The sequence below is a fragment of the Vanacampus margaritifer genome, chromosome 7 (genome assembly GCF_051991255.1).
Source record: "Vanacampus margaritifer isolate UIUO_Vmar chromosome 7, RoL_Vmar_1.0, whole genome shotgun sequence".
Lineage (NCBI taxonomy): Eukaryota > Metazoa > Chordata > Actinopteri > Syngnathiformes > Syngnathidae > Vanacampus > Vanacampus margaritifer.
In genome coordinates, this window is record NC_135438.1 from 13,246,123 (window position 1) to 13,259,030 (window position 12,908).

Here is a 12,908-nt window from a genome sequence, read left to right on the forward strand (position 1 = left end):
TTCTACCATGGGTTCTTAAACCTGATTTCGATTGAACCCCAGGGCTTTGTGAGTCAGTCTCAGAGGTTTGGCGGAGGTCAAAACACACACACACACGACTTGATCAACGATCATGCTTACATTGCTTGGCCTACCTGTGCTGCAGGGAATTTGTTGTGCTTAGTAGTCGATTTGTGACTGTTGTGATGGTACAACGTGTGATTTCTTCATTATTGTAATCCCTTCATGTCATACTGTCAAACAAAAAAAGAAAGTAGTCGGACGAATAGGTGTAACATAAATTCACTTGTATAATGAAATGTATCATGTGCCACAGGGTTCAATCCTGGGGCCTCTGCTTTTTCTTTTTGTATCATCTTAAAGAAGAAGTCAACCCCCACCCCCTCAAAATTCTTGACAATAATATGTTATAAACAGCCCCCCTAGTCTCAATATGATATGGTTAGGCAGCAAAATCCAGCCATTTTTATCAATATCAAAAGGCGGCCATTTTGCCACTTGCTGTCGAGTAAAAATGACATCATAGTTGCGCAGGTCTCAGGGAGCAACCAATCACAGCTCAGCTTCAGAAAACAGGTGAGCTGTGATTGGTCGATGCTGAGTCCTAAGCAACTGTGATGTCTTCTTCAGTCAACAGCATGTGGCAAAATGGTCGCCCACTGAGATCGATAAAAAAGGGTGGATTTTGCTGCATAATTTATATTCCACAAATGTAATATTAATGTAATATTAATCAGAAAGTCATGTTTTTACTTGTGAGGTCATATGTAACATATTATTGTCAAGAAATGTTTGTTGGTTTCCCCTTTAAGAAAACAGCGGTGGTTGTTTTAGAGTGCTCTATAAATTTAGAGTTAAATTAAATGATGGGAGCCAGCGTCCCAACTGCATGCTTTGCAATGCCACGTTGAGCAATTCTAGTCCAGCACAACTAAATAAACACTTCCTTAAGCTGCATCGAAATGGAGAATACAAGAACACAACACTCTGAATTCAAGGTGAAGAGAGCCCGATTCGCTGAAAAGGCTACTCTCCCTGTTCATGTTCACCAAGCCTTCTACCTTTCTCTTGAATTTGAAAAAAAAAAAATCATACATTATTTTTCAATAAAGAAGGGAACGAGGTTAAGAGCGGCTGCTTTATAGCAATGATCCCTTTTACCACTCTGTTTTTATTTTCCTTCCTCCACAGATCAGTATATTCATGACTCACCTGTCCAACTACGGCAACGATCGTCTCGGTCTCTACACATTCGTCCACTTGGCCTCTTTTCTTCGCTCATGGACAAACCTGAGACTGCATACACTTCCTCCTCCTCAGCTCGCACACAAGTACTTCCAGTTGTTCCCTGAACAGAGGGACCCGCAATGGCAGGTGTGTCTGTGTTGTTGTATTTGGGTGTATGTTTACTTACAGCATGTGATAAACACCAATTTATGTCATTTGTGTTCTAATCTGCTCATGATGTCAGGATCAGAAACTCTTTATCATTCAATAGAGGGAAATTGTGGTTGCAGAATAAATACATTTCACTTGGGCTAAATGAAACCTGAACCCCTTTTTGACCTTCTTGTACGAGCCCTAAAGGGAAACCGCTCAAATTCATTTTGGAGCGGATGATAAGAACAATTCAAATAGCATTAGCCTTTCTCATGACCTGTCTATTATACATACACCTGAGCCTGGTCTGGTGACCTTCTTCTTTGTGTCCGGCAAAATTTATACAAGATTGCACACAACATGAAACGTGCTGTGTAGTCCACTCACTTTAATTATATGATCTGGGTTTTGTGAGTAAAATGAAGATATTAAGACAAATTTCATGTTGTTGACTGAAATACTTGACATTCTTGTTGTGGATGCGTGCAGTAACAGATGTAGAACCTCATTAATCATTTAGTTGCAAGGCCTCTTTCAATAATGCATGTATGTTTAGAAGTTACATTTGCATTGTAGCACTGCATATAAGCAGTCATCCTTTGTCTGTGCTCCTACAGAATCCATGTGATGATAAACGACACAAAGATATCTGGTCGAAAGAGAAGACCTGTGACAGGTTACCCAAATTCTTGGTGGCAGGACCACAGAAAACAGGTAAGCCCAGCAGCAATATTGATATTGTAAAACAATGAGTGGTAAGACAGACAGACAGAGAACATTTTTCTGCTAATGTGGCCACACTGTGCAGTGTTTTTGTGAATAATGGGCTCTTTTGCATGTTTTGGCAGATGAGAAGGATTAGTGAATCAGATGTTGGCATAAAACCAATATTGTAACACAGTTACTTTACTTCGACTTGCTCCAGTGCTGTCTGGCATTCACGTTTCAGCCATAGAAAGCCTTGACACAGCAGGCCCTATTTTCGTGCCCAGCGCAAGTTTAGCGCAAAGCGGAGACTAACTTACTATGGTCCACTATATTTCAAACAAAGGCGTGTCTGCCTGAACATGAAAGTTCTGCTCTCTACTGTATCATACTCAGAGCTGTCTAACATTCCTAATTTTCATTTACCAAAGTATTAGAATAGGTTTCATTGATGCAGTGCGTTTTCTAAATAACTGCAAACCGCAAACACAAAACAACAACATATTGTTAAATTAATAACTTGGCAACAGGTGATAATGCTTCGACTGGTCAGCTTATTGTACACGACGATATGCAGCAGCTGCAGAATAGTAGCTGCTCTGTAAACAAGGCCATTTCCCCCACAATTGATGAGAGGCAATTATTTTAATCCATCTATAGCTCTGGATCCTGTAAATGGGAGACCATTATTCTTCCCACATGCTATTTTATTTAGAGATAAAGAACTGAGCAAACACCTCTCATGCCTTTCGTTTTCCATTTTAGTCTACTTTAAAGAAAACAACAAAGAGATACCATGCTTAAAAATGCATTCAACCACCACCATCACCACCACAGCAGTTTTACTCAAATCATTTTTATGTGTCTGAAATGGTTATTACACCAGGGAAGAAGCTTTTTGATAATCAAGTATCATTATTATTATCCATGAGTTTGTTGGCTTGAAGAGGAAATAATAAAGTACATTAATATTTATTGAATTATTTATTCAAGATATCAACATTATATTTATTGACCTGTATTCCTGGAGTGGAAAAAAATGTTTTAGTGATGCTGTTGTGTGAGAGAGAAGCCCCACATTTGGGTATAAAAAGGTGTATTTGCTTCTATTCCTGTTTAAAATGGTAAAATGTTGGGCTCACTGGAAATGAAAGCATCTGAATTCTCTCTGACAAATATACCTGGTGGAGCTTTAAGAAATGTGTTAGGTAATGTATAAATATTTTAATAGGAAGTACATTCATTGGTCTACAATCTACTGAGCGCTATATGAGAAAACTGTTCACAAAAAAAACAATAATACCTAATTATTATTGAAACGGCGTAAGATTTATTTTATTGTTGAGACTATAATTATATTATTTTTTTAAATACTACGTGTGATGCGATGTTGTTCTCTATTGAATGATGCATTACGATCTTGAATCTAATTGTAAAGGTGTAGTTAATGGAGTGTCTGGTGCGGGTGTAGAATTAAAAATCGGCACGGACCTTTGCACACAGGATTGCCTGCTTGTAATGCCATTAATTCTTTACTGCCATAATTAGTGCTTAGCACGAGGGGTGTGAAGGTCTCTGTAATGGTGCTAATTAACCAGGTGTATTATGACGGTGAGTCACTATGGCAACGGAAATATGATGGCGTCTGTAATTCAAACACCTTTTTTGGAATGGGATCCCTTGTATGTCAGAAAGGTTGGCACTAAATGAGAGGCTGAACAAATTTGTGAGGCGACATGCTGCAGGTAAAAGGGACACAAGAACGGACGTTTTGGAATAATTTGACGGGCATGCCTGTGATCATTAGAGACAGACACATGGTATATTGCCAGCAAGTTGACTGGTGGAGGGAAGAGAAAGAATCAAATATGGCTGAGAGGGTGACATCTGTCACACATGCACACACTCCCGTGTGCTCAACTGAATTAATCAACCCCTTTATGAATTATGCCCTTTCTTGCAGGGACGACAGCACTTTATCTTTTCCTCCTCATGCATCCCTCCATCTCCAGCAACTTCCCCAGTCCAAAGACTTATGAGGAGGTCCAGTTCTTCAACACCAACAACTACCACAAAGGGATTGACTGGTAGGGACACACACTCTGCTATCTTTTAATGTCCTCGTCTCTTTTTTTTTTTCTCTTTCCACCGATTGGCTAGAACCTAAGAAGAAGGGAATGCTTGCAAACAAGCAATTCCATTAAGAAGACCCATTTCTCTTTGCAGCCTTGAATGACACATAAAGCATTTGGATGTCTTCAAAATGATCCTTTTAAGTTTTAAAATAAAAGCTAGCAGGCATGCATGGGCCTAAATTGACCAATAAATGGGTCGTTTAGCTGGAAGGGATGCAGATGCTACATACTTGAAAGTCATCTGTTGGAATTGTATAGGCAAGTCCTTTTCAATCTTTTTATTTTTGTTTTAGTTTGGAAATGACTTTTACAACTTGAATCTGACTTTGAGGACACCAGTACGGCTCCATCTGGTACTATCTGAAAGTTATTGTGTTTGTGTTGCTAGAAAAGTTTGTACTCTAAAGCTGTTCAGCAAAGCAGGTTCTAGTAGTAAGGTTAATGATAATGAGCCTATGAGCGGACAAAAAAATATCAATATCAATATCAATCATTCATCCATCATTTTTCAACATTATACTCTGTGTTTTGCCTCATTTGGGTCACAGGTGAGCTGAAGCCAATTGCAGGGCAATTTAAAGACAAACAAGCATTTACACTCAGATTCACATCTTTAGACTACCTACAGTCTTCAATTAACCTAAAATGCATGTTTTCTCAAAGTGAGAGCCCGGACACTCAGTAAACTCATTTCAATCGCTTGTATTCGTGATCTTGTTCTTTTGGTCATGACTCAAAAAGCTTGTGACCATATGTGATAGTGGGAACATCGATCAAATCGGCTCAGGTCCTTCTCCACCACGGCAGACGGGCGCAGAGTCTGCTACACTGCAGACGCTGTACCAATCTGTCTGTCAATCTCCCACTCCATTCTTATCTCACTCCTCACTCGTATACTTGAACTCCTCCTCTTAGGGCAGAGTCTCATTCTCAACCTGAAGTGGGAACTCTAGTCTTTTCCAACCAAACACCATGACCTAGTATAGGATTGTAGGGCGTAGCAGATGAGATACAGTAAGTGCTTCCACCTCTTTTGGTCTTTGGCGATGTCCATTGGTTCGTAGAATGGCATGTTTGTTCATGTCTTATGTTATCCCTCCAATTCTGGAGCGACCTTGTCTTCGCTTTCTTTCCATATATCCTTGAAAGATTGTTTGTGCAAGACTTGGTTCTTATCTTGTAGCATGGCCAAACTAGGGAAGTTTTAACTCTTTCACAATTTGAAGGGTTCCAATGGTGAAGTTATCTAATTTCTGATGGATTCATTGGTTCTATGTGTTGTGCACAAGACCCTCAGTAAACGATGATAGTGTTTCATCTCAAAATTCTCAGTCTTCCTTCTGAGAGAGTTTCCAGCTTTCACATCCATAGAGGGAGGTAGAAGAGGTTTTTAGGTCTGTAGTACGCTGGCCTCTCTTTACTACTTTGTCAGACTTCCCATCATATTCAATGGTGGCACTAAGACATTTTCAACTTCCTTTCAACAACCTCGAGTAATTCTCTTTAGATTGAGACTCATTGGCTTGTCGTGTCAGATGCCTTTGACACTACCACAAAGTTTTTCATTGAACCCTTCAAGGTCTCACTGTCATTATCCACATGAGCTTTGAAGTCCTTCAGCAGAAAGAGGGAGTCTCCAGCAGGAGTTACCCCTAAAACCCCTTGCAAGGACTCCAAAAAATGGGAGGTACTCTCAGCTACGCTTTGGGTTTTAGAATCAATCCAACCCTTCTCTAGAGAACTGGTACCAGAGCCAAAGCTGCATGTCGAGGCAAGGGCGACTATATCTAATCAAAACCTCACAACCTCGCACACTAGTTCGGGATCCTTCCCTTCCAGAGAGGTGCCATCCACGTACCTAGAGTCAGCATCTGTAGCCAGGGATTAGACCCATAAAGTTGCACCTACAGCTGCCACCCAGCTCACGACAGCTCCAACTGTTTTAGATTCTCTCATTGTTAGTAAGCCCATGAGAAGTAGGACCCACATTATTTTCTCAGGCTGTGCCACATCAGGCCTTATGGGTGCAGGTTTGACCACTAGGCATAAGGAACCCTTGTCTGGTCCCTCCTGTTTATCTTGGATGACCCTACAAGGGTCATAAAGCCCCAAGATAATTCAGCTCCTAGGACCATAGGGACACACAAACCCCTCCACTACAAGGGGGCAGGTGTTCCAAACAGAACAAAAATATAAGGAATGTGTGCATCTCTTGCCGTAGGTACATGGAGTTTTTCCCCGTACCATCCAATGTTAGCACGGACTTCCTGTTTGAGAAAAGTGCCAACTACTTCCCCTCAGAGGAGTCCCCGCGGCGAGTCGCAGCCCTGCTGCCCAAAGCCAAGATCATCACCCTGCTCATCAATCCCTCGGATAGAGCCTACAGCTGGTACCAGGTGCATGCAATCACACAGACATGATGCACACACTGGCCACTTCATTTGGTAAAGTCAAATGCGATCAAACACAAGATCTGTAAAATTAATTCTTCCTTTATAAAAAAAAACAAAGATGCTCAAGTTTTGTTGAGTTAAAATTGTAACTGGATGCTGGTAGTAGTTTACAGTGACCTCTCTCATATAGGAGTTTTTGGTTTCTTATTTTGATTGCTTTTATTACATACAACTTAAAATGACCAAAGGTAGCAACAGTACTCTACTTCTCTACTTAAGTAGAAGTACAAATACTTGATTAAAAAAAAGAGTGCAGTAACTAAGTACAGTAGCAAAGTATTTGTTACTTTTCATTACTGCTAATAATCTGTGATAATGCTGTCATGAATGTTTATTTTTATCACCCCAGCATCAGCGAGCTCACGAGGACCATGCAGCACTTCGCTATACCTTCTTCGATGTCATCAGCGCCAGAGCAGGGTCCCCGGCCGAACTGCGTTCCCTGCAGAACCGCTGTTTGAACCCAGGCCTGTACGCCACACACCTTGAGAGGTGGCTCACGTACTACCCTGCCAACCAGGTGCCTTATGCTTCACATTGAACTTGGAACCATCTGTGTTACTTCATTTTGATATGCAACAATACGTTGTTGTTGTCGTTTTGTAATCGCCACTAGGTGATGATCATAGACGGCCATCAGCTGAGAGCAGACCCTGCTGCTGTCATGGATGAAGTCCAGAAGTTTCTGGGAGTCACTCCACACTTCAACTACTCACAGGCCCTCACGTAAGTCACTCGTCCCTGACGTCCCATAAAGTAATACTTCACACTTTATGTGGACTAAAGAATCAAGCCCTTACACCCACGGGGCCTAATAATGGAAGAAAATGGAGTTTGTTCTCCGTTGTAGTTATATGAGTGTGATTTAGCAGTGTGTGTGAGAATTATGTCCATTCATCCAGACACATCTGATGTTGGATGACAGCGCCTAATTAACTAATTAAAGCAAATTAACACTCACATTTCTTCCAATAAGAATCTGATAGCTTTCTCTCCCTCACATTCAACTTTCAGACAGCCTTGCTTCTACAAGCAGTATATTTTTGTCTCAAGCGGTGTGATTAAATATGAGGTTAGCCAGCTGACTGTGCCAGTCCAAATCTTTACAACAGCAATGGAAATGCCCCTGTTGTAAGTTTGATTAGACACAATTTGACATTTTTCTCAGCTAATTATTTTTGTCATTTATGCTTAATGTTTGCATCCACAAACTAGTTCAGATAGTACAAACCAAATTCCCAAAAACTTCGGACACTATAAAAACTGAATGCAATTATGTGGAAGTGTCAATTTTTAATATTTTCATCAGAATACAACATAGATGACTGGTCAAACGTTTAAACTGATAAAATTTATAATTTTAAGGGAAAAATATGTTGATTGTAAATTTCATGGTGCCAACAAATTTCAAAAAAGTTGGGACAGGTAGCAATAAGAGGCTGGAAAAGTCAATTGCACTTATAAAAAAAAAAAACCAGCTGCAAGACCAGTTACCACTAATGAGGTCTATTGGCAACTTGATTGGAGTATAAAAAGAGCTTCTCGGAGTGGCAGTGTCTCTCAGAAGCGAAGATGGGTAGAGAAACATCACTACAAAAGGTGCCACTGTGCACTTGCTAAAACAAACTTTTTTTTATTTTATTTTGACAAGCTTATTTTTCATTTCACCTTTTCAGAACTCGTCTTCTGCTCTACTCCATTGTCAGCTTGACAGGTGTACCAGTTATTGCTGTTTGTTTCTTCTTCCTTTTTGTTGAAGGGAGTTTCTATTGTCTGGCTTTTGGTAAGGGTCAAACAAAAGCTAAAGTTCAGCCAAGGCGGTGTTTCGTCAGTAGAGGCTGCGAGTACACGCACTAGTGAAAGCTCTCTGACCTCGTGTGACAACTGTCCCCGGTCTCCTCTACAGAGGAATGACATTAATTATGTCATTGCTGTTGCATAATTACAGCATCAGATGGGAGACCTTTCATAAGAGAAAAAAAAATAGCAAAACAAATAACTGAATTTTAATAGAAATATTTTCTTGAGTTGCGTGTATTTAACTAAATCAATACAAAGCACTTTTTGAACATTTGTATGATCGCTTCTGCTCTCCCCTCATCCATCTCTGTCTGTCATTGTTGCTGTCATGGGATATATTGCTTTTCTAGTGACCTACTTGTTGTGTAGTTTTTCACTACTTCTCAAGATGGATTGTGGGATACACTGAGGGCACTATATATGGGACAACCTATGCTGAAGACACATTTGAACATTACTACTAGAAAATGCCAAATTCACAATGGATACTACATAGTGGAGACTAAATGATTCTGAACACAACCTAACTGTTCAGGATGATCTTTTAGATGCATCCCATACTTGTTACCTTTGGTGAATTTGATCGCAAGAGAGGATAAATGCTCAGATTTGGCTCAAACACGTATTGCTTTTGATATTTTGGCTCTCCTTTTCCTCCATCTATTTGCATTGTAATCCAACTCAAAGAGGTTGTTTGCATTCTTACCAATTCAAGCCGGCGTGTGGCCTTTAAGAGTGGGAGAATTGCTAAACTGTTTATTAGCCAAAGCGCTGCTCATCAGAATGCAGCCTGTCTCTCTTCTCCAGACAGGGGCGTCTCAAGTTTTGTACATGGGGACAGAGAGCGCCTCTGTCAAAGATGGCAGACTGACATGCATATAAAATAATGTGCAAAGAGATGCATCTTGACAGGAGTGTGACAAAGTGTGTGTGTATGCATGGTGTATGCACAAAGACAGACCCAAAAAAAAGCATGTTTTTTTTTTGGTCTTGTTCTTTTGACATGGCAGCGGCCTGACAGCTCCTCAACAACAAAGACTTTTTATTTAATCTTTTCTTCCTTCTGTCTTGTCACATGGAGAAAAAGAACACTTGATGAGAACGCCAAATGATGCATGAAGATAACCAGCAATATTTACATCTTTCAGTCACATGCACGTGCTCCAAAGAGAAGGACTTACAGTAATTGGCTGAGTTCTCCAGATATTAATAATGGATCTCATTAGATTGTGCAGAAGCTGTTAAGGGTAAATATGTGTTTCAGCCCCAAAAAAAGACTCCTCCTTCCTTTTTTTCTATTCAGTTTTGACCCTCAAAAGGGCTTCTGGTGCCAGCTCCTTGAGGGAGGAAAGACAAAGTGCTTGGGGAGGAGCAAAGGGCGAAAGTATCCTTCTATGGAATCAGAGGTAAACACGTTTACTCTGCCAACATTTTAAAATACACTGTAAAAAAAGAAAGAAAGGTTTTTACAGGGAAAAAGAGCAGCTGTGGTTACCAGGGAAAGTCTGTAAAAAATATATATATACAGTGCAAATGTTAACAACTTTACAGAACAACTTGTACATTTTAATGGTATTGAATGTATAATAGACAGTAACTGCTTTTAAATACAGAATGTACATTTTACAGTACAAAATGGTATAAAAGCAGCATGTTCTTGGAAAATGGCACTTCATTGCAAGGCCCTCAAAGTGCTTGGCATATTGACTACTCACTTCACCTATTAATTACAAAGCATCACGGACAACTGGAGTTTCATTATCATGGATCTTTGACACCATCACACTGCGCTGGGATCAAACCAACAACTTCAGGGTTGCAAGATGACTAGTCTACCACTGAGAGATGCCACCCTGTTCTTTTTAAGCTATCAGTAAAGAACTATTGACTATCTACAAGTTTAAAAAAACAAGTTCTGTTAAGTTGTTTATATTTGCACAGTATTTTTTTTTTTACAAAATTATTCTGGTAACCACAGCTGTCAGTTTTTTTCTGTAAAAACAAACTTTTTACACATGGTTTTACTGTATATCGAAATATTTTTTATCTGTAATATGAGTTTGTATAATGCATGTTTCTTTTGGCAAAAACAAAACGTACCAAAACAACACCTACTGACAAAAACACTGCTATGATGTAATCTTAACTGTAACCCGATGTTTTTTGTTTCACAGTTTATCCGTGTTTAAAATACAGTAATTTGTGAATTCTCAAAAAAAATTGTGATCTTTTTAACATTTTCTTACTGTCAAATCAGCATATTCATGTAAATTACATGTTTCATTGTTTTTGTAGTTACAGTTTTTAAAGAAATTCACTGTTAATGCTACGGACATTTTTTATAGTGTAGCTTGTGTATTGAATGAGCTGCAATGCGACAGTGACCATCGACAGGCAACACTTCTCCCAGGAAATGGGGTGGTCAGTATGTGGCAAACATAGCCAAAGTAAGACGGTCATTATGAGGCCTCAGTAATGACACAACACTCTTGAGAGAGGCCGGGTGGTGAAATTAGGATGGAGCGAAGCTGTGAGAAGGGGAAGATTCAATCTATAAATCTTGGTCCAGGCCAGTGATTCCACAGAGGGGGGCAAAATCACACATTTGCTCTCAAATGAAGATGAGCGCACATGGATTCAATCCATCTTCCGCGTGCAGTCGCACATGGCTAATGGGTGCTCCGCACTCACCTGTAATTAAAGTGTGGGCCAGCAGCCTCCCCGAGGGAAGACGAGAAAAGTGGGAAAGACTCATCAGTATTTCTTTTGTGATCATGATAATTATTTTTCTTCTTTATGAGAAACCATGGGATTGGAATAAACAAATTGTCATTCATATTTTATTGTGCCCTGGACTTTAGCATGCATTTATTTCAGATTTTTGCTATTACATAGCGATTAATGACGCTAAGCAGGTTTATATCATTTTTCTTTCTTTCTTTTCTTATTATTGCTTCTCCTTCCCGCCCCTCACCTGTCATTAGCACCTCCATGGCGTCGTGGTTCCAATTTTGACAGTTGTCCTATTATACTCTCACCCGTGCGCAGGCTCGGGCATATCTGTCCAGATACTACAGGGAACACAACGTGGAGCTGTCAAAGCTATTGCATCGCCTCGGACAGCCTCTTCCCTCCTGGCTGAGAGAGGAGCTGCAGAAGGTCAGCAGCATTCAACTCTACCGAGCTCAGCTCACTGCCGTCAACGCGTTACAAATAGCACTGCTTTATATAGTTTTCACTGGACTTCAACTCAGACCAATGAAAATAACTTTAAATCATTCATATGGAAATCTGTCTTAGGAAATGTTCTGTGTTCCTAATTGTGAACAATATACTATATAAAATGAGTGAAAGCTTATGAATTTGAATAAATTTTTTTTAAAGGGACCCATCCATCCATCCATTTTCTTAACCGCTTGTCCTGACAAGGGTCGCGGGGGGAGCTGGAGCCTATCCCAGCTGGCTTCGGGCAGTAGGCGGGGTACACCCTGAACTGGTTGCCAGCCAATCGCAGGACACACAGAGACAAACAACCATTCACACCTATGGAGAATTTGGAGTGCTCAATTAACCTGCCATGTATGTCTTTGGAATGTGGGAGGAAACCGGAGTACCCGGAGAAAACCCACACAGGCACGGGGAGATCATGCAAACTCCACCCAGGAAGGCAGAAGCCCGGACTCAATCTCACGTTCTCTGCACTGGGAGGCGGACGTGCTAACCAGTCAGCCACTGTGGGGACACTCCATGTTAATCAATATTTTACAATGTACAGGCTAAAATGAGTCATTAAAATCACAAATCAATTCCCAACAATATACAATAATATTACACAAGTACATTTCCTGTACAGTTCATACAGTGCTTACTAATCTCTCTCATTCAATGAGAGCAGTTTTGTCCCGACTTCAGCCACTGTTTCAGTTTTTTGTTGAAGACACTTTTATTCATCTCCAATTTAAGTTTAGCGGGGAGAGCATTCCATAGTTTAGTTCCCTGATAGCAGAAGCTAGACTGTCCAAAAGTTGTCCTAAACTTTGGGAGCTCACAGTCCCCCCTTATTGAGGCTCTGGTGGTCAAAAACATACATAACTAAAAATATGTAATAATAACTTTTTCAAGCTTTAATAAATAGAACTTTTCTTTTCTTAAAATACATAAGTGTTTTTTTTATCCTTGGATAACTTTGCAGTAGTGTCAAGCAGGGAGGTAACGCATGCCATTTTTATTGTTTTTGGTATGACCCAGCCACAGATTGAACCCACAACCTCCAAATCTGAGGGTAGACAGACACTCTACCACTAGACCGTTGAACTGATATGGAAACAAGGAAAAATGAGCTTAGTAAATATAATCAAACGAACCACTTAAAAAGCTATATTGCATTTTTGTCTGTTTTCATACTTGTATTTATTACATTTATCTTAATACTAGA

The 12,908-nt window shown here is 40.1% G+C and overlaps 1 protein-coding gene across 2 annotated transcripts in view; it reads left to right on the plus strand.

The window, feature by feature from the left end:
• ndst3 (N-deacetylase/N-sulfotransferase (heparan glucosaminyl) 3) overlaps nt 1-12,908 on the plus strand; it is a 57,276-nt gene that overhangs the window by 42,334 nt on the left and 2,034 nt on the right. For both annotated transcript variants that reach the window (XM_077571331.1, XM_077571330.1), the window contains exons 7-14: nt 1,192-1,374; nt 1,998-2,094; nt 4,049-4,172; nt 6,442-6,616; nt 7,023-7,193; nt 7,290-7,399; nt 9,777-9,879; nt 11,522-11,632. In XM_077571331.1, coding sequence (XP_077427457.1) covers nt 1,192-1,374; nt 1,998-2,094; nt 4,049-4,172; nt 6,442-6,616; nt 7,023-7,193; nt 7,290-7,399; nt 9,777-9,879; nt 11,522-11,632 — 1,074 coding nt within the window. The remainder of the gene's footprint in view (nt 1-1,191; nt 1,375-1,997; nt 2,095-4,048; nt 4,173-6,441; nt 6,617-7,022; nt 7,194-7,289; nt 7,400-9,776; nt 9,880-11,521; nt 11,633-12,908) is intronic.